Below are 24,819 nucleotides of genomic sequence, written 5' to 3'. Positions count from 1 at the left end.
AGACCAGAATCCCAGCACTGTGGCCAACTTTGAGATGGGCTTTGCTACTGGGAGAACACCCTGAACATTATCTTGTCTGAATATGTCCAAACCCCACATGCAGAGATTTAATATGCCTTTCCTATAACCTCATAAGCCTCATCAAAGAACTACTTATTTGGGTCTTATCAGAGAAGTTACACCACAAAGAGAGAAAAAAAAAAGTGGGGGAGAGTAGGAGTTTTGATACAGTAGAAATGAACAAAAGATTAAGGCATCTCACATTCTTGTCCCCTTAAAAAAAAAAGTTACATGTCACAGTAAGTGGCCCCTGATGGGATCATTCCCAGGGACCCTGGGCTGGAGGAGATAGAGCCAGGGCCTGTAGCCCCATCCTCCACCAGTGGCGGTCGGATTTGTACTGAATTCATGAGGCCCACTTAATAGCTCAGAGGCTGGTAGAAGTCCAGCCACGCAAGGTGAACAGAGGTGGTTCCTGAGCACAGTGATGAGCGAGGTTCTAATGGGCTGAGGTTGAGGGCCAACCTGCGCAGCACAGCTCAACTCAGGCCCTTGAGTCACAGACCCATTCAACTCCAGCTGGGGCGTGACCATCCTGGCACACCCCTCCAGTGCAGAGGTGACTCTTGCCTGGATGCCTGATCCCGAGTTACTGCATAGAACTGAGGTCTGTTTGCCCACGAAAGAGGCCAGCCCAGGTGCTCCTTCTTGAAGGATTTGGAAAATCTGGCCCATGTCATTGAACAGAGAGGGCTAACAGCTCAGGGTAGTATAAGACAAGTATTTATTTGCCAGGCACACAGAAAAATGTGAGGAATAGAAATGCTTGCATACTCTTTGAGTTTTTGGTGTAAGAACACCTGCCCCCCCCACCCCCAATGTCAATTTCCCTATCACCCAAATCCCTGGATCTTGGAATGAAAGCCACCCTTCCCCACCCTCCCCTCCTTCAGCCCATCTAAGTTATGCACTCAAAAATCAATAAGCAATATAGGGTTTTACACAACAAAAAAATTAGAATGTTGAAAAACTAGGTCTTCTACCACAGGTGAAAATGTTGCTAAACATGGATATTCACACAACATGAGAGAAGGGGTTAAATGAGCCTTTATTAGAATGTTGTAGCAGTGTGTTTTGAAGGCGGCGGCCCTACAAAATAAGGATTTTAAATTAAGTCCCTAACTGCATGGATAGGAAAACTGGGGCTGGGGCTGAAGTGGGCAGCAGTGTACCCCATCTCCACATCAACACATGTGTGTGCATGCACACAGGACACCCTTGCACCTGCACGGAGACAGCCCCGTGCACAGCACACTCATGACAGCTTCTGCCTATCCTCATGGAACCGATTTTTTAAGAGTGGGAGAAACCAAGATGAAACAACTATGAGCAGACCTGATCCTCTGTAAGACATTTCTGTAGACTCAAAAGAGGGTTNAAAAAAGGGTAAAAAAAAAAAAAAAAAAAAAGTCTGAAGGCGAACCCGGGCAGCACGGCCCAGCTTTAAGGAAAAGTTCTAAACTAGACCCAAATGGAAACCCTGAAGTCTTGGGAGGGGCAGGGGCACCTCCCCACAAGACACACCTGACAGGAGCATAGGCCAGGGTAGCTTAGGATGTTGTCCATCAAAATAAGTAGGAAAAGAAAAATTTAATAAAATAAAACCACAACAACAAAATAACACAATAGCCCGCCCCTCCAATTTCCCACTCAGGCTCCAGATGTTGCTGCCAATTCTCTCCTCCCTCCTCCACTGACTGTGCGTGGCTTCTGGGATTCCAGGCTCTCTGGCTGGGTCTGGGTTGCAGTTTGTTCTTCTGCTAAGTGTGGGAGGTCCGGGGTCTTCGGAATGAGCAGCAGCAGAGGCCTTCCTCTAGACTGAGAGCTGGGCAGTCAGTGGCCCACCCTCTGGGGTGTGGGGGCCGTGCTCGGCAGGGACCCCTGGGTCTGCACGGTTTACTTTAAACTCCATCATCATGAGGTGATTAAAATAAAAAAAAAAAAAAAAAAAAAAGCTGTCAACCTAGAGATTGCCATGAAGGAAGGCAGTCAAAGACTGGGAGGCTAAGATGGGGAGAAGCAAAAACAAAACAGAACGCTCTGCTCGACTTCAGAAGCCCCGGGCGCTGGTCTTGCTGAGCGTGTCACAGTGTCCAGGGTGAGCAGTCCGTGCACCCTGCCGGGCTTGGGGGGATGGGAGGGAGAGGGGGGCTGAAAGGAAGGGCCGGAAGCAGAACCAGCCCCCGAGGTCCACTTTTCTGCTGGTGTTGGGCAAACTAAAGGCAAAGAAAGGAAAAAAGCCCAAGGGAAAGGTCCCCCAGTGATATTCCTCGTCCACCTGTGAAGCAGCCCCTCAGCTGCGACGAGACTTTGCAGCCAAGAATGGAGCCCTTGCTTCTGCAGCATGGCCGGCGCTCGCTCACTCATTCTCTCGGGGAGCACGAGGTCTTCCCGATTGGAGGGTGGCAGGGCCAGGTGGGAGGGAGGAGGAGGGAGCCTGTTCTCCATTGGGCCCGAATCGCACTATTTCCACGTGGCTGACTGGGGAATGGAGCGTGGCGGGATCATGTCCAGGAGGTACTCCCGCTGGCGGTCCACAGCTGAGGAGGTCTTGTGCACTGCCAAGCCTGGGCTGACAAACGCAAGGGCCCCGCCTACAAAAGAACAGAGGGACAGTTTTAATGGTACCATAACACTCTAATGACATTAAAGGGAACACAGAATGGTGAAAACAGCACGATACCTCTGTAGGGCACTCAGTTACACAAAAGTGACACACCAGTGGAGAGGCAGAATGGGGGAAAAGCCCCGAAGTACAGCATTTATTTTCCTGGGGTAGAAACACCATTTAATTTGTTTTGTATTCTCGAGATTTCCACAATGAATGAGCATCTCTTTTACAAGTGGAAAATGAAGAAATGACCCCCAATCTCCCAACACACACAGGTTTTTGGCTGGCCTGGGGGTGAAGACTGTCCTGTCCCGTCTCATCACTGTGTTACCACAAGAGTGCTTTTGGTGGAGGTTTATGTATTTTGTGGAACAAGTGTTTTGGGGTCAAATGCAATTGGTAAACCTCTCTACACTCTAATGAGAAACCTGACTGAGTCCTGCCCAGAAACCGAGGATTAACTAGAGAGACTGATAGAACTCTTCCGGGAAATGCTGTTTTTAAAGGTATTACGCATTTACCTCTAGTCCTACTGCTGAACATAGCAACTATTTATTCCTTCATATTCCCTTTCAAACATTACCTTAAATATGCAGTTTTCACACGGCTCCTAACACTGTGTACACACATGCACACACCTGCACTGGACTCTTCCCACTGATTTCATATACTTTTGAAATTTCCCACAAAAGGAATTTCCAAACAGCTAAGAGTTCTTAGCTGCATCTTAAACACGATGCGCAAAAATATCTCTGCCAGCTTTATGTTTACAAATACTCTCTGCTCTCTAGAATACTTAGATTCTTCAGAAATCAGACCAATGTCCTCCTTTTCCTGAGCTTCACGCTGTGGAAATGATATTCGGCCATATTTCTAACTCTATGGTCAGCTGTGTGCACACCAGACTCCTGTGTTTTGTTTGCAGACAGCCTGGCTTTCCCAGTTCTGCTTAGGGAGACAGATCTCATGATGGTGCCTCCTCTTCTGACAAGGACACAGCAAGCTCATGTGGGGAAAAGGGTATTTGCTCCCACAGTGAAAGTGCTCATCTGTTTCCTTCTCTTGTTTTTGATGGAAATAAATATTTAACTGTCACCTTAATGACAGCACATGAATAATAAAAAATAGGGCAAGTGGTATGGGGGACGACCCAGGGACGATGGGCGCTGTGGCAGACTAGGGAATGCTCACTTGAGCGTATCCCCCCTCCCTTGAGTTGTTTCTCAAATGTGGTCTCCTCAGAGTCCCGATGCCCACTGTGGTGTGGTTAGAATCCTAGCTCCCGTCCCAGGTGTTTCCCCCCACCTCCTCCCCATGTTGTTTTTGTTGTTGTTGTTGTTTTTAGTTTTTTATTTATTTTAGAGACAGAACACGAGCAGGGGTGGTGCAGAGTGGGAGACACAGAATCTGAAGCAGGCCTCCAGGCTCTGACCTGTCAGCACAGAGCCTGATGCGGGGCTTGGACCCATGAACCTTGATATTGTGACCTGAGCCCAAGTCAACGCTTAACCAACTGAGCCCACCCAGGCAGCCCACCACATTCTCATTCTAGTTTGCAACTTTGCACCACCCAACCTGTCCAAGCCAGAGGGTGGGAAGAGTGTCCCACAGAGCAGGGAATGAAGAACACTGTCTAGTTGAACAAGAAATTACCGCACTAGAGAAGGTACAACGTAGTAGCAAAAAAAGGCATTTCCTATGGCAGGAAAGTTGGGGTGGGGGGTGGGGTGTCCAGATTTGGCAAGATAAGTGTCTGTGCTGACAGGTGTCCACTGGATGGTGTGTTCTGAGACACACACTACCTAAACTGGGTCTACTCCATGTTTTGGATCCAGAGCTAAGCGTCTGGGTGTAGAGTGAGCAAACAACAAGGGCAATTAGTTATCTACCCAGGGCTACCTGCTGTTCAGGGCATCTTATTTAGTGAACAGAGATGAAGCTGAGGAGTCAGAAGCTGTTCCTCAAGGAACAGGTCTGGGGTCTCAGGGCTCTATGTAACATTTCTGTTCACTTTATATGTGTGCATGTCTTTTCTTCTTTTTTTTAAAGTTTATTTATTTTTTTTAAATGTTTTATTTATTTCTAGGAGAGAGAGACAGCGTGAGCAGGGGAGGGTCAGAGAGAGAGGGAGTCACAGACTGAAACAGGCTCCAGGCTCTGAGCTGGCAGTCAGCACAGAGCCCGACGCGGGGCTCGAACCCACGAACTGTGAGATCATGACCTAAGCGAAAGTCGGACGCTTAACCGACTAAGCCACCCAGGCGCCCCTAAAGTTTATTTTGAGAGAAAGGAGACACAAGCTGGGGAAGGGTAGAGACAGAGGGAGAGAGAGGATGCCAAGCAGGCTCTGCACTGCCAGCATGGATCCTGAAGCAGGGCTTGAACTCACGAACTGTGAGATCATGACCTGAGCCGAGATCAAGAGTTAGATGTTTAACCAACTGAGCCACCCAGGTGCCCCTGCAGACCTCAACACGACAAGGTCCCCACTTTGAGCCCTGTGGGGGCCTCCCACCTGTACTTAGGGGTGCCTTCTTCCAGTTGGTGGTGGCATTGCCCTTGCCAGTGCTCACAGCTCTCTCGGAATGTCTGCCGGTCCTGCTGACAAGGGCTGTGGCCGAGGCTGCATTCTGCAGTTTGGGTGACTGGCTGAATGTGTGCAGGACACCTCGGGGCGTTGTGGCTGAGCCCCGGGACAGCTGGCTGGAGGCCTACAGTGGAGAGAGGGTATGATGACTCATGTGGGGAAGGGGATGACAGAGGGCGAGACGCTCAGCGCAGCCTCTCCGTGCTCTGGCCGACCTCTTCCCACCCACACAGGGTCCCTAAAGTCCAAAATCAGGAGACCAGGTAAGTTACACCGGGGGGAGGGGAAGGAGGGAGGGAGAGAGAGACAGACAGACAGACGCAGGCAGCGTGACAGTCGGCGACTGACGTGGTCACGGTCTGGGGCGTGAGGGCTGGTTGGTGGCACGGTGCAGGGGCTCCCAGCACCGTAGTTCTGACCTGTAGCACAGCCCCGTTACTCCAGTCGCGGGCCTCTCCTGAGCGGAACGCCAACTTACGCCGGGGTTTTATGACCTACACAAATGGGGGGGTTGAAATCGAGGTCAGCACCATCTCACAGGCCGGCCTAGGGTGACCTAGAGTGACCAAAGGGCAGCAGCTGTGGCCGCATGAGGCCCAATCCCCATGGGACAGTTTCCCGAGGGCAGCACAGCCACCCACTACATAGGGATCTTGAGAAGATGTGTTTATTAGTGAATTACAAATGACTTCCAAGGACACAAAAAATTGCCAACAGGGTGCTTTGGGTCTATAGGGGGTGGGAAAGCAAAGCATTAAAAAAAAGCAGCCAAAAAACTTGATTTCAAACTTGTTTCTCTCCTTAATTTAGCTAGAACATTTCTTCCAAATGCCCCTTTTGCATCTCAATGTGGCTTTCAGAAAAGTCCTTTTAGACAAGAAGTACTTGTCAGCCGGAACACTGCAAGTGAAAGCTACAAAATCTAAAGAAACTGCAAATTAGTATTTTCACCACCAAAGGCCACCATTAAATGCAATTTAGACACACAGTTAACAACCAGGCAGATGACTGCCCAGTGTGAGACAGAACGTCGGAACATCTTGCTTGCTAGCAACAACTCCCAGCCAAGGAAACGAGGCCCCTCTCCTAGAAGGCAAGGCCACCCAGTCCATGTTCCCAGGCCTCAGGGCCGCAGCTCTGGCTCCCCAAGGACTCTCACCTGCTTTAGTGCGGGGTGTGGGGCGGTGGCAGGCTCAGTCTTGGCCTGTGCGGGGGCAGCACCCTGCTGCAGGAGGCGCTGCTCAATCTCCTGCTCCTGCTGCAGTGCCTTCACAAAGGCAGCCTTCAACCGGCTCGTGTGCTCTACCTTGAGTGCCTTCTTCTGGTTGGATGCCATGCAGTTCTCGCACATAATGGCGCCGCCCTTCTCCTCCCGCCAGCGGCACGTGAAGTCCGTCTTGCACTGCGCACACATGTAGGGCTCCCGGGACAGAACAACAGCGGCTGACATCCTGCCTGCTGCATGGAGAGACAGGTGGGCTCATGTCAGAGGAATAGAATGCCAGAGTCAGAGCCCCTACCACCCTAGCACAGGATGAGGACACATGACAGATCTGGAGCAGTGCCCTGGGCTGCATGGCCCAGCTGGCATCAAGAACCCAAATCCCAAGTCGACAATGTCTGTTTGGCACACGCATACTGGGCGCTGACTGTGTGTGGACACTAGGCCAGCTTTGGGGAAGATTTGCCAATAGAAGGGAAGTTGAGAAGCTTCGGAAAATGCCATGGTACACTGGGTACCAACTCTCAAGAACATCTGTGCTCTCAGACTGGCTCCTCCCAATTGCCTTTCTCACTCTCAGTGCAACATTAAATTTCAGAGATGGAGGTTTCCAATCCTCCTGGACCTCATCACACTAAAGACAAGATGGTAACCCCCTCCAGGTGCCACCTCACTGTGATGGGCAAGTCAAATAAGGACCAATCATCCAGAAAGTACTCATGCTGACAAGTGTCATACTCAGTGTCTTGTGCATATACAAATGTGTTCGATTCTCACGATAACCTCCTAACAGCGCACTCTACTCCACTGAAAGTTCTTCTGAGGAGAAAACTGAGGCTGAGGAGATGAAGTGACTTGCAGAGTCACAGGCCAGTCAGCCGCAGGGCCAGGACTCACACCTGCAGCCCAGCTAAGAGCACACCAACTGCTCTGGTTTATCAGCCCCCTTTTCTAAGATGGGAACGTGGTATCCCCTCATTTGGCCATATAGGAAGGGTGACTGGGGAAAGCAGGGTAAAGTGCATGCTCAGGCATGGGATCAAAATTATTTTTGTCATCCAAAGTGAAGGGGTATTTTTTGCATTTTATGACTTTATGTCTAGTACTCAAGGGCTTAATTTCCTTTTAACATCAGAGACCATGCTGCTGAGGGACCCTTAGCCTGCTCAAACTCTCCCAAATGCTGAGGGGCTGTGCAGGATCAGACTGCAGGAGGCCCTCACCCTACAGAATAGCTGAGCTGTCACCAGATCCATCCACCCAGGGTCTACTTCATGCCCGCAGCCCCAGCCCCTCACCTGCAGCTAACATGCTCTGGTGAAAAGAGTACATCACCTTCCAAACATCCAACCCTGGAGGACACGGTACCTTTACCTAGGCAGCTGCGGTGGGCATGAACAGCACCAGAGTGGAGATACCGGTATGAGGCTGCACAAAGCCAACCAGCCTGAGGCTCTGGGAGGGATCAGGAGATACCTCAAATAGGGCTCAGAGCTTCCTCCCATAGTTAGGACCAGTTTGGGGCAATTATGAGAGGGATACTGACTCCTGATGAGAGAACAGGTAAAGAAAGGCTGATCTGGGAGAGCAGATGCCCATGGCAGATGGCTGCAGACAGACAGGCATTTTGTCCTGACTTGGGCCTCCTACCCACCTGTCCTGCACTGGCCTCAAGGCAACTTTTTTTTGCCAATAACACTCCATCATAAAGACATCAAAGGGATCCAGACATACCCAAGCCATGTGAGAGCTCATACCTTTACCCTGCTGGCCCTGGTGCTGCGGCCCCCTGACGAATGGAGGACACCCCCCCCCTGCCCCATTTTACAGAAGCCAATCAATGATGGGTCTTTGTGGCCTCCCACTCGCAACCTGACTCATGATCAATCCTTGATATAGTCCTGTGGTTGAGGGCTGTTTTAAGAGAATGGGGTTGGGTAGATGGGTAGGGTGCAGTAAGGAGGCTGTAAGTAAATCTGAGGTGGCCTCTGCCTCTCAGAGGCACTGGATACAACACCTGAGGAGAAAATTCCGTGATATGCTGACTAAAGAGGAAGAAGAGAGTACTCCTCCAACACCCTGACAGCAAGCAGGCACTGCAGGGGTCACAGCTCCCTGTTATACAGACCTGCCTCCCTCCCTCTCTGCGTAAGAGAAGCAAGCAGGCAGAAGGTGCTTTTCCTCTGTACAGGCCCCATTACTATTGCCCCCAAGTCTGTGCCCTGGGAGCAGTCGGCATGTACTAAGGGACAATTCCAAGGTATGTGGTCTAAAGACTACTGAGCCCTCCCTCGTCCTGGACTGGTTACGGCTCCACCACCTCCTCAGCTCTGAGCATTTGCTGAGATCACACAGGGAGAAGATTCAGGCTGGCTGCCTAAATAAAGTCACCACAAATCGATCTCAGAGCAAGAACGTCTTCATATCAGTGTCTTGTGGAGACATCAACACTTGGTTTCCCACCTCCATTTCCAGTGTTACTTTTGTTCACTACCCTATAATATGCCTTTTTCTCCCTAAAACCCCCTAACATGCAAGTGGTGCTTTCCAAACTGCTTCCAAGGAGGATGTTCAAGGGAATCTGGCCCAGGCATAGGTGTTACTCTCCTACCCTGAGGGCTCAGAGCACTCAAGGCTCTGGAAAGCTCTAGCGAGACCCCTGTCTGGAAGGAAAGCCTGTCAGCTTCCTGCAGACATTCTTCCTCACCCTCTTCTGTCTGCCCCAACGTCACAGAGCTGTTGGGGGATGATCCTCACCCCTCTCAGACCATGCATTCAGGGCCTCGGGCTTCCTCAGGGCCCAGCTCTCAGAGGCAGTCCCGCCAAGAGAAGAAAGGTGACTGCAATGTGTTTAAGAAGTTATCTAAGGTGACAGATGGTGACTACATTTATTGTGGTGAACACCAATTAACGCATAGAACTGTTAAATCACTGTGTATACCTGAAACTAACACTGAACGTCAAATATACTTCAAAAATAAGTATTTTTAAAAATGCAAGAACTAAAGCAAAAAAGTTATCTAAGCCTCGCAGCAAGCGGAACTGATGAAAAAAGGTCATCCCTAAGATACCCCACCCCAAATAGTTCTTGGTACACAGTATGCATTCTAACATGCTGTGCACTGAAAACAATCTACGTAAGAGAAACTTCAGTGGCAAGAGATGAAAATGGCCCCAAAGCCCACTCACCTTGCGTCTCCAGCAGGTTCTGCACCACTTCCTCCAGGCCGACCAGGTAGATGAATTCGTTATTGGCAGCACTGGGCAGGAAGTTCATCTCTGGGGCAGGGGGCTTGGGAGGGGGGATTTCAAGCAGCGTCTTCTCTAGCTGTTTGCGCAGTGCGAGCTTAGCAGCCGCCTGACGACTGGCTGGAGAATCCGCAGAGGTGACCACAGAGGCCACGCTGGTGGGGGTGGAGTTGGCCTGAGCAGAGGTGACTGTTGTCCCTTTCAGTGATGCTGGGGAAGGCTTTTGGGAGATAACAACCTGGTCAGTGTGCTGGGGGTGCCTGACTCCACAGCCCAAGATGGCATCATTAGCTGCACTAATGAGTCTTTAAGACAATAACTCTGAACTGCCTGACATCAGCAAGCAATAGGCAGAGCAGCATTAAACTCATCACCCTATGAGATGACCAATCCTGTAAACATACTTGAGGTTTAGCTGATATCCAATAAACGATACACATTTAAGATCTGTAATTTGTCGTGTTTTGCCAACATGAGGATATCCATGAAACCAAAACCATGACTAGGGCAGTGGGCACCCCTACTCAGGCAACACAGCCACTGTCCTGTCACTATGACCTAGCAGCCCTCCTCCTGGCACAGGGCTAGATGACTTCCTTCGTTACAGGGGTACGGCAGTGGATCACTACAACACTGGTGGCATTTACTTCATGAGCATCTTTGTGGGTGCTTATCTGGAGACTAATCTTTTACTCAGCTCATGTGTCCTTTTTGGGGATCCAGGGGAGAACAGCTTCTGGACCCACCCCTGCTCCCTCCCCCTCTTGATCTTTGGTGCTTCTGCACTACTTTCTTGCCTTCATCTGGACCCCAGTGGCCAATGCTCCATTTCCTCCTTGCTCTAGTTCACCCAGCCCCCAACCCTGTTGAGCGCTTTCCCCAAAACTCTGAGTTGCCCACACCAGTGACCTTCTGGAAATCTAAGGAAAGCAGCATATACCACCCCCAGGAAAATACACACACCTGACAACTTGCATACAACACATCACAGGACTCAGGGAGCCCAGGATGCTATCCCAGGACTATCACCCTCACAGAGTTGAGCAAGCCTCCCAACAGAGAGGAAGCCAGCCATCACAGCACATTGGCCTGGCCTGACTTTAGAGAAGGCAGGGATGCTGCCCAGAGCCCTGTTGGCTGGGCTCTTCTCTGAGGGAGGCAGACAAAGATGCACCATGCCACAGAAGGAAGAGAAACTAACACACCCATCAGCAAAAGCTGCTGTAGACCCAGTAATTTTATCTGTCAATAAAGCTCTTGCTTCCAGCCTGCCCACCACCCTGGTTCCATCTTCTTAGCTCTGCTGGGTAGGGACAGACCCACCCCATCTCAGAGGCTCCGTACAAGAGGTGAAGGGACTCATGGCTAAGAATAGATGTGCCAGTGCTGTGAGGACATTTGCAGACATGCTCCCCTCACGTGCTCATGCCGACAGGGAGGAGGGTGGGGAAGGCTCTGGTATCCCGCAGCCACCTCCAGGCCTATCAGATTCTTCGCCTGGCCTCTTCCATCCCCCCAAAACACTCTGGGTCCCACACGCAGCCTGAAGCTTCCCCCCCCACCCCTCAGCTCTGCACCTCTCCCCCTCTCAAATAGCTATCCACCTCTGCTAGACCACAGTTCTGAACACAGGACTTCTGCCCATACTGACAGGCTTTCATGCTATGACATGCTCCAAGGAGCTCTAGTCCAAACCTCCATGGGGCCTAAAAAGCCTTGCCTGGCTCTGAGTGGGCAGGCCATGCCATACCACTCTGGAGACAAGACTGTGCACCCTTGATGTGTTGTGTCTGTAGGGCATGTGCCCCACCCTGACTCAGCAAAGCCCTCACCTGTGGGATGTTGACGAGCAGACTGGTGTTGGGGACATTGGCGACGCGGATGAGGCCTTGCTGGATGATCCTCTGTCCCTGAATTTGCACACTGGGCACAGAGGCCCGAGGGGCCAGGAGGAGCGGTGGTGGCCCCGTGCTGGAATGTTGTCTGATGTTGTGGATTTGCTGTGGGGTGGGACAGGGGATAAGATGGTAAGAGGGATGATGGAGGGAGGGAAGAACCCCAACTTGACCACCAGGAAGGGTTGTTCTCATTGAGGTGGCTGGCTATTTGGAGTTGCCTGGATACTCTTGCATCCTAAAAGCACGCCCTGCTCACCTGAGCCCCCCTGACGAGTGGGGGCATGACGACCTGTGAGCTCGCCTGTGGCCCCAGCTTGGAGGACACCTGCTGCCCGCCGCGGACCAGGGGTGGTGGGATGACACTGCCAGGCATTCTTGTCGAAGAGGTCTGTCAACGGCACCAAACCCCAGGTTTTACATGGCTTTTTTTCTTTTTTAAACAAATAGGTTTGCTGTTTTGTATAAGTACACACTTGTTTTAAAGGGGGAGCACTAAAATGCCTATTTATTCTAGGCACAAAAAAAGAAAGAAGGAACATGGACTCTGACGATAGCTATGCAGACTGGGCTCACTCAGAAGTGAATTGCACCAACAAGGTAGCATATTTTCACACACAGTAGGTGTTCAGCCAACCCAGGCCGGGTGTCACCTGCCTACTGGCCAGAGCTGGGGGCTCAGGCCTATTTGAGAGAAGGTGGGCCCCTGTCCAGACCTTGGTCTCAGGTCTGGGAGTAAGAGCTCTACCCTTTTTATAGTGTGGACAGAGGAGGTCCTGCTGGGTTTCATAACCACCCTTCGGAATGTCAAAATGAAAGGAACCTGTTCTGCCTAAATCTTGGTTCTCTTCCAGTTTTGCTAGTCCTTCTCCTAGCAGTGGCATGATTTATTCATGTCAAGAGCCGCTAAGCTTGGGCCTCACTCAAATCTAATCAGAAGGAATGGGCAGCCTTTCACAGGAACTGGATCAGGACTGCCCAGGAGTACAGAGGAGACACTGACCTGAAGGGATGGCTTGCCAGAAGGAATGTTCTGGGTGCCCCGCACGAGCGGGGGAGGGGTGGTCACGGCACTCCCAGCAGACCCTGTGGGCTGCAAGAGAGCAGGACATGTGAGAGATGAGGGGGCCATCAGCCTTGCTCCCCTCACACATAATCCAGAGGAGAATTGGTTTTCTTCTTCTTCCAAAAGCATCAGGCTCCTTTTCAAAGGTTCTGCTTCCAGTCTGCTTACGTCTGTAGTAGGAACTGACTTGACTGAAATGGGCAGGGGAGAGATGTTCCAGCACCCTTCACCTCTGGGGATGCTTGGCATCATTTTGTGGTTCAAGAGCAAGTTCTGCCTTCCAGGGGATATGAGGGCTGGTGGTGGTGACCGAGTCAAAGGACCCCAGGCCTGGATAGATTAATCCCAAACTTGGTGAAAAAATATGGAGTCCAGGCACTTCTTAAAGTAACATTACACTAGAGAAAAGACAGTGACAGACTTGGTTTGCTTCACCAAGTCTTAAACAGCTGGCAAGGAAACAAGTAACAGGCAGGGCTCTGTCCACTGGGAGATTAATAGATGCCAGGCCATGTCCACTAATTGACCATGCGCAAGTGGGAGCTCAAGCAAAGCCTTAAGTCAGACCAAGGAGTATCCTCCTGTCCTGTTCCCTTAAGAGGACATGTGTTCCACATAATCTGTTAGCTCATACTACCCAAGACACACTTTCTAGCTTACGGAGATGGTGGTTAAAGAAAATAGAAGGGTAGCTTAAAACACCCAATAAAACAAACTTGACCTTGGCCTACACAGTAAGTTGCATTAAGAAGCAGCACAAGGAGCCTCAGAGACCTGGGGAGATAGCACTTGGCATGCCCTTGCAGCCTTAGGGAATCTGTCCACAAAACCTTGGTAGCCACTGATGCCATCCACAGGGCAGGAGGCCCCTCTGTAAACGGGCTTGTGACAGTTCTCAATCCAGAAATGTTCTAACAGCTTTAAAGACATCTGTTTTCTTAAGGCTTATAATCTATAAGGTATAAGTTTTACATAGACTGAGAATATGCTAGACCAAAATGCACCATAATATCCTTTTACTCTGACATCCTTTTCGCTAAATCTAAAATTCAAACTTGAAACTTCAGATCTTGACCCTCACACCCTTGAGGAAACCTGTTCACCCATGACCAGCCACTCCAGCTCTTGGTACTGAGGTGGGCCAAGGTAATGATTGTGAATTTCCACTCCCTGTTCTAAATGGCTCCTGCTGGCCTTGAAGAGAGAAGAGATGCACACACACCTTCTGGGTGGTGGTTTCCTTTTGTATCTGACTCTGCCGCAACTTTTTTAATAAAACAAGTTTTGCTTCTTCTAATCTTAACTCTTCTTTCAGTTGCTTAATCATCCTTTCTCGTTCTTCAGGACTGCTTTTCTGTAAGGGCAAGAGAACAAGGGTTGAGGAGGAGGGCCACAGCCACGGAGCACAAGCCCCGCTGTCACCACCTCCATTTCAGGGTGCTGTCAGGCAGGGTCATCCCCCAAAACGGCAGGGACAAGGCTCACCATGAGGGCCTCAGTACTGGTCTCCTTCAAGGCCTCCTTCGTCAGCCCGTTCACCCTTGGGCTCGCGGGCTGCTCATTGTCAGAGAGCACGATCACATCAGGAGAGGGGGCTCTCCTCTCAGACTTCATGTCACTGTGGAGCAGGGATAGTAAGTTGTTACCAGATTGCCTGGACACTGCCAGACACCGTTCCCCACAGCCCGGCACACACACACCACAGATGCCCAGATTTAGTCACAGCAAGTTGGTGGAGAGCATGGCTGCCCCGCTCAGCCTCCCCAGCCTCTTCTCCTTTAGGTCCTCCCTACTGCATACCCAAATTGACTTCTCTCACTGCACTCACCATAAGGCACACAAGCCCCCAGCTTGGCCCCCACCCAGGATCATTCTTGGTGCCCGCCTCTGTGTACCCAGGGCTGAGGACAAGTTGGTGTGCTCAAGAGTGTTATGACGGTTTTGGAAAACATCACAACTTCCTTCTCTACCATGTGGTTCAGTGTTGACCCTGAGGCTGAGGCAGGGTCTTGGCCTACTGTTGGAGCTCCTATGTGTGGACACTTGACAGTGTCTAAGCCTCTACTGTGTCACAGAGTCCACACACAAGGTCCCAGAGACAGTGCTTTGCCCCCCACCAAGCATTTCTGTTTTGGCAAATGTGAACTTTCTCTTAAGACCTGGCCTCCACTTGTGTTGAAAGAGATCTGATACTTCCTTTCATCAGCGGGAAAACCAGCTGAGGACCAAACACACCCACTAGGTGGCACTGTGACCTAGAAAACAAATTGATGAACTTAACTGGGAAGAAGAGCTCTAAGTTGTCCCACTCCTCCTACTAGACCCCAGCCAAGGAGGGACAGAGTTATAGATGGAGAATTAGTACTTTAATAGCTCAATGAACTACCTTTTTTATTCCTGGAATGAGCTCTGTCTTTAGGGATGGACAGACACAAGGGACCGAATCCTGATGGTTCAGGTCTACCTCTGGACCCTTGCCCCACACCAGAACTCTCCCTTTGTTCCTCCTGAAGAGCCACATGGTGGCTACACCTCAATACTCCTAATCTTGATCAGATTTAACCAGTGTAGCTGTTGACTGAACTCTCACAAGAGGTCAGGAGAGTGGACTAAAAGGTATACAGTCTCCTCATTGGGGTGGTCAACCCACATTCTCAAGTCCAGAAACTGGTTGGCTATTTATAAAGTAACTCAGAACATTACACTGGGCCTCACCAAACCAAAGACCAATGCAATCTGGGAACCACTACTCATCTGTGTGTCTGCAGACTCCCCACTCTGCCCAAGATCAACTTTCAAGATGACCTTGGGGCTCCAATTCCAGGTTCTCTGGATGTACACAGAGATACTGAGGAGCAGTGCAAGGCCCCGGCACAGGAGCTGTAGCCACTGGTCCCAGCTCAAGTGGGTTCCCAGGTGGCTGTGTGCAGACAGAGCAGCAGCCCAGGCAGAACCATGTTTACAGTTGCAGACTGCAGGCACTTCTTCCTGAGCAAGAGTGCACTGAGACCATGGTAATCACTTTTTATCATCTTATTGGGGGCATGCAGTTTTCTGAAGGTGAGAGGTCTAATAAAAGTCAAATTTGCCTGGGGGAAGAAGGCAGGGTGCTGGACCGAGACCATCTGGAGGCTGGAGCTCCCTGAGATGGCCAGTCTGACCACAGCACTCCCAGGTCTCCTCTTGGCCTGAGACTAATCAATAACTCATCCAAGAGATGATGTCATCCCACCCCCCATCAATGATCACTCAGCATCCCAGCAGCCAGCAGGGAGTGAACTTCCTGTATGCTAATCATCCACCAAAAAGTCATGTGACAAAGGCATTTCCCTCCTTGGTCATGTGACCCTTTTAACTGTGCCTTCCAACATGAAAACCATGGCAACAGCCAGTTCTAACCGGTTCGTGACACACAGCCTTCATTTTGAGAAGTGAGGTAGGGTTCAGGTGCTGTCAGAAAATGGAGGCAACCCAGCTAACCCTGGGGCTGCCCAGCTGCAGGCACTTCCTATGCAGCGCCAGCCCACGAGGAGCTGTTGGTGTATTACAGGGATCAGGGTCACCTCTTCTAAACACAGAGAGGCCACGAGCCCTTAAGTTTCCAACATGGAAAACTTTGCTGAACTCAATTTTTAAAGTAAAGGTGCTTCAAAAGTCTCAGTACTTTCTCAAAGTGCTTTTAATTCAGGAAAAAGAACACCCTTTTGACACAGGCTGAAAATTACTATGGGCATTCTTTTTTTTTTTTTTTTTTAATGTTTTAAAATATAAAAACACTTAGGGAGAAGAACAAAAGCAGAGGAAATCTAGCCCAACATTACCAGGGGGATCACATTGTGGCCAGGTACACTGCTCTACTGCTTCAGTCCATGGTAGCCGCCTGAGCACCAAGTTTATTTGTAAGTTACAGGATTTCAGGGTAAATCCAATAAGCCCATCCTATCCATCTTGGGAGTCCCTATTTAAAATAGTACGATCAGGGGCACCTGGGTGGCTTAGTCGGTTAAGCGTCCGACTTTCGCTTAGGTCATGATCTCGCGGTTCGTGGGTTCGAGCCCCACGTCAGGCTCTCTGCTGACTGCCAGCTCAGAGACTGGAGCCTATTTCAGAGTCTGTATCTCCCTCTCTCTCTGACCCTCCCCTGCTCACGCTGTCTCTCTCTCTCTCCTAGAAATAAATAAAAATATTTAAAAAAATAAAACAGTATGATCAAAAGGGATTTTATGTGACCTATGAAAATCCTGGAAGCAGACAAGCAAAAAACAGTCTCACCACCTCCTCCCCTATATGTCAGCGCTGGCTAAACAAACACAAAAGTCCTGTTGCCTGTTTGAACCTCCCATCAAGTTTCCTAGAGGGAAGGCAAGGATTATAATCTTAACTCACAACAGATCCCATGTCCTCAGAACCAGGCTACCATCCCAGCTGTTCATCAACCAGCAGTCAGTGCAAGGTTGATATTTAGTGTCCCTCTTAGCCTGTGCCAGGGGAAGCAGTCTCATCAAGAGAACACAGAAACTGTCCTTGGCAGCTCTGACCTTTGTTCACATGTCTGATGTGTGGGAATGGGGACACTTCATCCACACTCATTCATTCATCCACTCGTATTTGCTGAAAACCCACCTAAGAAAGTAGGTGCTATGTCAAGCAATGGGGATAAATCCCTGGATAAAAGGCAGTTTTATCCTCAGGATCCACCAGGAGGAACAGACCCCCAAACCAAGAGGAAGAAGGGCAAGCAGGACCCAAGAAATGGACCACCACTTGCCTAGTCTCACTGAATAGCAGGGACAGCTTCACCAGAGCTCAAAGAAATGCAGCATCTTGTTACTCCAAAGACCTGCTCCATCAAAGCCTACATTTCACAAGATCCCCAAGATTCCTCACACACTAGGGAAGCTGGGGAGGACTGTAGGCACGACAAGGGCTCAGGAGAACAAACTCCTCCTCAGTGACCGCTTGAGGCGGCAGGTATAGTCAGCCACAACCATTCCCTACCAGAATCCTCCCCTACTCTCCTCATCTTTTGGGCCTGGCTGGGTGGGGAAAGGGAGGTAACTATTAGCTGTATTTAAGAATTGGGTAGGGGGCTTTGCCAGACGTAGCCTCAGCCACTCTCTTGGCTCCACTTGACCCTCCCTCAGTGTGTTCCTCTGCTGGAGCCCATTCACACCTTCCAGGCCAAAACTATCCACTGGCTTTTCCAACTCCCAGCCCCTGTACCCCAGGCTCCTACCCACAGATACATGGTGCTATGGGTTTCTCCTGACTTCACTGCTGGTCCCTCCATGGAATGTCCCTTCACCAAACTCCTGAGGCTCCTTTGTGAGCCCCACCTTCCACTTCAAGACTCACTTCAAACCATGTGCCCTCAGGAGGGTCCCTGGCTGGCCCAATCCTCTGACATGTCAGCCCTGGGAGCATGATCAGCACTCCCCTAGTACACTCATGCATGCCTGAGGAAGCCTTCTTAGCTATGCCTGGTACTATCCATCCTGGATAGAGAGAGCCCAGGAGAGAATTCTGGGGTTCCACTGAAGGGCAGCACAGGCCTGAGCAGAGGCTTCCCTGTCAGTACCAGCTTATTCACCCTCACTCCAGCAACTAGTCTAAGGAGAGTGTCTTCACCTTTTTCCTGGGTCAACCCACCATCCGACAGCCTCCCATGGTGACAATGTCACTGCTTGTTTGACAGGCAGGTTCCCCCACTGTAAGCTGGGTCTGCAGGCCATCACAGGCACAGTACCCATGGTCCTAACTTGGGAGCCTGTCACCAGAAGGCCCAGGCACTTCACTCCCAATGAGGACCAAGATATTCCCAGGGTGGACCAACAAGCAAAGGGCAAGAGAGAGGGGTCCAGCCCTAATATGACACCATGGCCCCAAGAAAGGGGTGATGCCCCCCTACCTCCCCCCAGAGTGAGAGGGGCAGGAATCTCTCCCTAGTGCCATGCTGGCTGAGAGTTGGGGACAGGCCACAGGGCCTCCTCCAAAGCCTGTGGCGGCATTCATGAAGGCTACCAGAAATAGGCACTATGAACCAAGCTTACACACTGGGGACTTCCCCAACAAAGCCACCAGAGTTTCACTTGGTTCTACCTCTTATAAGTGAAGAGCATTGGTCAGGACATTTTCCTTCCTGTGGCTCCTAAAAGGACAAGGACAGGAATCCTGCTCTGCTGCCCCTCAGGATTGGTGGTGAGGTGAGATCTTGTTGCCAAGGAGGCTCAGACACCCTATGAGACCATCAGGGGGGTTCAGGCTTCAATCTGTCCTAAAACAGTAAGGAGCTGCTTGCCATGAATGCAAGCTTGGCACACAGCAGACAACTGGCCACTGAGGGTTAATAATTATTCTCAAACCCAGAGAAGGCAGGAATGTGTCTGTTCTGTGAACTGCTCTGTCCCAGCAGCTGTGCAGGGCCTGGTACAGTAGGTGCTCAGGCAACACGGCTGGTGGGCATGCCCACCTCTTACTCTTCCTTAGCACCTGGTTACAGGATAGAGTCTGTGAGTTCATGAGGAATCCAGTGATGCCTGTAGACTGACTGATGTGGCCAGCTCTTTCCACATACACAGATGCCAGGTTGCTAAAGGATGTGCAGATTCACTTAAAAGGATTTCTGAATTCTGTGTCATTATGTCTTTTCAAGCAATAAGCCCTGGAAGTCTAACTCCTAACCTGTGAGTCAGGACTTTGTTGGATGTTAAGAAGGAGCCCTAGTACCCACAGTCAAAAAAAAAAACCATGTAGAGAAGACCACTGTGTTATACCCTGACAAAGCTACTCATACCTCTCCATGTTCACTTACCCATCCAGTCCTATCCCTAGGGTCTGGGCTGGTTTTGTGGCTCACTCTCTGAACTATAGGAATGCAGAGGAAACAATGCTACAAGCCTTGCAGTTTCCACTTAGCCCCTCAGAATGCATGCTCCAGTAGGGTCTGACTGTGCTGAGGATGCCAAGCTAGCTGTACGGGTGGAGGGTCGACAGACACACAGAGGTTGCCCAGACATCCTAATGAGTGACAATGTCACTGGGAACATCCAGTCTGGTTGACACAGGACCACAAGGAGGAGAATCCAAGAAGCAGTGCCTAGCTAGGACCAACCAGGACCAACAAGCAGACATGACAGACAATGCTACACTAATAACGTCAATACCTTAAACAATTAAGCTAACAGGGCTGATAGCCCAGCTCTGCCCTCCCCAGGGAACCAGCCCATACCCCCTATAACTCCATATTCTAAGAGAGACACCCAACATGGAGACCAACTCTAGAATTACCCTGGAAAAAAAGCAGGAAGAAGGTGGAAAAGAAAGAAAAGGTTTACCTAAGCAGTCACCCCTGCTGAACTTTAAAGCACTCCCAAAAGGGGGAGGGGGCAGTTCTCTGAACATGAAGGAAGACCATGGCAGATGCAAACTTGAGAGGATATGGGAGCACAGCTCCAGAAAGGCCTAAGAGACCAGAGCTGCTCAAAAAAAAGAAAGGAAGTCAACAGAGGATCCCACAGGAGGGGCGAGGGCCATCTGTGGGTCTGACAGCCATCACAGCTTCAAGCACTGCATTGAGTGGTGTGAATCAAAGCCAGAAAGCAATTCTGCATGCTTAATCTAATGAGCATCCCCATCCCAGAAACACTTCTACAAAAATCCTATGAGAGAAAGAGAGAGAGGGAGAGAGAGGGAGGGAGAAGGAGGGGGGGGAGGAGAGAGAGAGAGAGATGGTTACAAGTTCCCAGGTTAGTCCTACCACCTCGAAACATTTCACTGGCAGGCCCTGCACATGCCTCTGGGATATTTCATGGCCATCTGGACATGGGGCTGCTCATTAGGACCCCACAACACCCCACCCTCCTTTCCCAAGGGGCGCAGTTCACTAGAGACACTTGATGCGATTAGAGAGGGAGTGCTGTTGCACATAGATACGGGTTGTGCCCCCAAAGCTAAAGACTCGCCTGCCCCAAGGGATGGTAGGCACTGACGGGTGCCTGGTCCCTTCCCCAGACCCCCAGGGCCCTGGAGCCCACCTGCTTCCTGCCTGCCCTGGCCCCTCTTCAACTCCCTGGACTCCCTTCTTGGCATCCATTACCACTTCTTCCAGCCCTGTAACTTGACACTCTGTTGGCTGGGATGTCAAGAGAAAAGCCCAGAGCCTGCTTTATAGGGGCTGGGAAGTCAGAACATATTTTGCTTCTTGGCCACAGAGGCCATGGAGGTGAGCAGCTGGGGATGAGATTTTTGAAACCCAGAAATCATTCTTCCTGGAGACTCCAGGTCCAGCTATCACTCTGGGAATACATTATGGTACACCCTGCCACAGCTACAGCTGAATATTTCAGGAGAAAGAGAAGGAGCTCCTGGAGTCAGACTCTGGCCCTGCAAGCCCACCTCCCCTTCTAAGTCCCCCACCACAGAGAAGGGCAGTTCCAAGGTGCATGGCCAGAGCAGAGGAGCACTGTGCTGGTATGTTAGCAAGGCCAGGAAGCACTCAGCCTTTTCTGCTGGGGCTCCTTCTACGAACACAGGAGCCCCCGGAAGTCACAGCCTGGCCAGAGAGGCCCAGAGGACTTCACTGCAACTGGAGATAGCAACAGGGGCCAGTTTTAGGGGCGTGCAGAGTCACCAAGGGCTATAGACACAGGGCAAGGATGGGTTAAAGAAAGCACTCTTTGGGCAGAGAAGATAGCAGTGGCCCCACATAAAGACCCCAACACCAAACAGCAATGGAGTCACCTGGAGGGCTGGCATCCACCCAAGGAGGTCATTGCAGCCTAACCCTGACAGCATCCAATAAGGTCTAGCCAGGATATGACACCAGCAGAAGTCTAAATCCAATTCAGTACAGTCTGCTCAGAAACCTGGGAAGGGGCACTTGTTACAAATGACCAGTCACAGAACTGAAAGGCTGACCTATGTTAGGTTTGGAAAATCACCCAGGATATTTGCTGACCCTTTACAGTGGTCATCCCTGTGCCAACCACCATGATGTAATCTTGTAATCTGTGTATTCCTCTCAACTGGCTGATTGTCACCCCATTCTATAGGTGAGGAAGCAGTCTGAAAGGTATAACTTCTCCAGGTCACACATCTATGGCCTGCAGATAACCGGGGCCCACACTAGGCCCAGGTTTCTGTGGACTCTTGGTAATCCTAATTCTGGGATATCAAGGGCTGCCATGTGTACCCTGCACTTCATCGGGACCCGAGCCCCCACCATGGGTCAGAACAGCTGCATGGCCATGGGCGTAAAGGGCTCAATGGCACCCCAGAAAAAGAAGCAGTCACAGCATAGGAGAGAGGATGGGTTCCACATGACTGTCAATCTGACACCTCTGACTCAGATGATCAAGTACCATTTTTGGACTAGTTTAAAAAGGAAAATGTTTTTATTTATACTTACGATCCTGGACAAGCCAGGAGCATCTACATGCCAAGTCCCTGAGGTGAGAAAGAAGACAGTGTGACATGGATGTGGCCCTCAGATTGACTGGGAAACAACCCTTGCTACATGGACTGCTGCCTGCCTAGGAAATGGGGAAGTGGAGGATGGCGCAGTGCAGCACTCAGGCATCCAGACTCCCAAAGGGTCCAGGGCCTGGGAGAGTGAGGAAAAAGGAGCATGGGACCCCAGATGCCACAGCACCAACACTGGTGTTCCTTCCTTCCCCTGGTCACCAGACCCACATGCTAGACCAACCTTCCTCCAGGTAGGAACACAAAGAGACCCCATGAACACTCTGCAGCATGGAGGGACTCCCTACATCACATAAACCCAAACATATCTCCTGGATGCCAGCTCCCTCACCAACTCACAGCAAGAGAAAAATCACCTGTGTAAAAATGAAAACCACACATTAGAAATAAACATTGCTTTCCAATTTGCAACAACTACAAATTTGTGATAAATGGAAAGTGCCTGCTTTGCCTGAAAGTTTACTGCCCCCTTAAAAAAATTTGTGTTTCAAGCAGCTGGATCCTCCCCCACCTTCCCCTGGCAAATCCCAACTTGTTCTCTCAGCATAGTTCTGGTGCTTCTCACCCCCCACCAGATCTGCTCCAGCTGCTCTGAGTGCAGCAGGACCACGGGAGGCTGGGCTGCCTCTGCAGCTATCGGGGCTCCACTCAATCACCAAACCTCAATGACCCTCAGTTCCTTCATCTACAGAATGGGATTCTGCTGACCTCCAGGGGATGTTGTAAAATGTAAAAGGCACAAAAAGTGCACCTAGTCCACAAATGACAGCCCCACCTCTCTTCCCCATCCTTGCTGAACATGACGTGCACAGACAGAACAGCCTCCATCACCTTTGCAACTATAATTTAGCTCTGAATTGACTCATCAGGCCACCTGCCCTCCAGTCAGAAGTCCCTGAGGACAAGGTTCCATGCTGAGGGCTTCTCTTCCTTCTATTGTCTAACTCCAACAGGCCATTAACCACTGTTGCCGGAGATGTGCTCGGATGGACGTCCTGGTCTCTGTCCATGCCAGATGACCTATCCCCAGCCCACCTAAGCAACTCTGCATTGCACTGGGCTCTGCCAGGTCACTGCCACTGTAACACTGAGACAACTGCATTTTTCATCAAATTAGGACAGTAGTGCCAAACTGCCAGGACTCAGTGACACCATGCTGTAGGCAAAGCCCTGAATGAAGTACGACCCAGTGACTTTATTAAACTTCAACCCTGGAGTACAGACCTTTTTAATATTCTGTCCAACTTTTTAATATCTGTGTCAAGATAAAGCACTCCTCCTATATACCAAAGGACAGCCATCCAGAAGAAAAGCATGTGTATGAGCACTCACAATGCATGAAGGAAGGAGACTGACACACACGCTGTGGTTAGACTTGGTGTTTGGCAGACATTTTCCCCAAAATGGTTAAAGCAAAGTCTGTTTCTTCAAGGAAACAACCGACAGTATTTGTTGCCAATGATAAAAGCCCAAGCCCCCAACAAACAAAATGTAGAATTTTGAAAAACTTGTGTTTGCTTCCATGAGCCAAAGGTCTCTATAACTCTGTAAAGTACTATTTTCTAATGATCCATGGTACTACAAACTCAAACATGAGTAAAAGATCATTCAGGGGGAGAAGTCACAAATCACCAAGGCAGAAGAATCCCAAATAATTTATGCAGCTGTTTTGTTCTTGAGGAGGTGTGTGTGTGTGTGTGTGTGTGTGTGTGTGTGTGTGTGTGTGTTGTGAGAGAGAGAGAGAGAGAGAGAGAGAGAGAGAGAGAGAGAGAGAGAGACTGACTGACTCTTCAGGTGTGTACTGCACCTGGTGACTTCCTTCCAATGAGTTCAACTTAGAGAGAAGAGAGTAACTTTACAGTGGAGACATCTGACAGATGCCATGTCAATCAGGTGATTAAGGTCAACATCACAGTGAAAAGTCAAGATGATGGCACGTCTTGTAGATACAATGTGGTAAGAAGAGTAGTACACTTCTGTGGTCCTCTCCAAACCCATCAGACCAAGGCAACAGTGAAAAAACACCAGACATATTATAACTAAGGGATTTCCCAAAACACACCTGACCAGTTCTCCTCAAAACTGCTGAGATCATCAAAAACAAGAAAGTGTGAGAAACTGTCTTAGCCCAGATGAGTCTAAGGAGACGTGATGACCAAATCCAGGACAGAATTAATAAATATTTTCAAATTTCTAACATAGCAAATGGCCAAAAGGTATTTTTTCACATAACCAAGATGGAAAAGGCATTTGCACCAATGCTTTTAGCAAAGGGTTTCCCATGGCAAGGGCTAGTGTGAGCAAAGGCTTTTGAGTGGAGTCCTCCTGACACATCACGGCCCACGTGGCTGTCTCTTGCTGCCAAAGTTGTGTTTTGAAAAGTGAGACATGCTAAAAACTTCACAGAACTCACCCCACAGATTTGCCATAACATCTCTATAAAACCTATTCAATTATAAACCAACAAAATCTGGCCCTGTATATGGCCTTAAAAACAGCAACTGTAGGAGCTCCTGGCTGGCTCAGTTGGTGGAGCATGCAACTCTTGATCTTGGAATTGTGAGTTCTAGCCCCACATGGGATGTGGAGATTGCTCAAAAATAAAATGAAAGGAAGAGGGAAGGAAGGAAGGAAGGAAGGAAGGAAGGA

At 50.0% G+C, this 24,819-nt stretch overlaps 1 protein-coding gene across 4 annotated transcripts in view; it reads right to left on the bottom strand.

Annotated features, from left to right (window-relative positions):
* Positions 1-1,084: 1,084 nt before the first annotated feature.
* The window catches only part of GATAD2A (GATA zinc finger domain containing 2A), a 60,199-nt gene continuing 36,464 nt past the window's right edge, over positions 1,085-24,819 (bottom strand). For 3 of the 4 annotated variants that reach the window (XM_077776962.1, XM_077776964.1, XM_077776965.1), the window contains 10 exons: positions 14,176-14,308; positions 13,913-14,044; positions 12,628-12,717; positions 11,884-12,015; positions 11,562-11,729; positions 9,670-9,949; positions 6,418-6,716; positions 5,678-5,752; positions 5,187-5,382; positions 1,085-2,654 (listed from right to left, as the gene is read on the bottom strand). In XM_077776962.1, coding sequence (XP_077633088.1) covers positions 2,524-2,654; positions 5,187-5,382; positions 5,678-5,752; positions 6,418-6,716; positions 9,670-9,949; positions 11,562-11,729; positions 11,884-12,015; positions 12,628-12,717; positions 13,913-14,044; positions 14,176-14,308 — 1,636 coding nt within the window. In that variant the 3' untranslated portion in view covers positions 1,085-2,523. The remainder of the gene's footprint in view (positions 2,655-5,186; positions 5,383-5,677; positions 5,753-6,417; positions 6,717-9,669; positions 9,950-11,561; positions 11,730-11,883; positions 12,016-12,627; positions 12,718-13,912; positions 14,045-14,175; positions 14,309-24,819) is intronic. The other variant, XM_077776963.1, reaches the window with a different exon arrangement.

The sequence above is a fragment of the Crocuta crocuta genome, unplaced genomic scaffold, assembly GCF_008692635.1.
Source record: "Crocuta crocuta isolate KB4526 unplaced genomic scaffold, BGI_CrCroc_1.0 scaffold77, whole genome shotgun sequence".
NCBI lineage: Eukaryota > Metazoa > Chordata > Mammalia > Carnivora > Hyaenidae > Crocuta > Crocuta crocuta.
The sequence above is the reverse complement of the archived record's forward strand: the minus strand, read 5'-3'. Positions and strand labels throughout refer to the sequence as shown.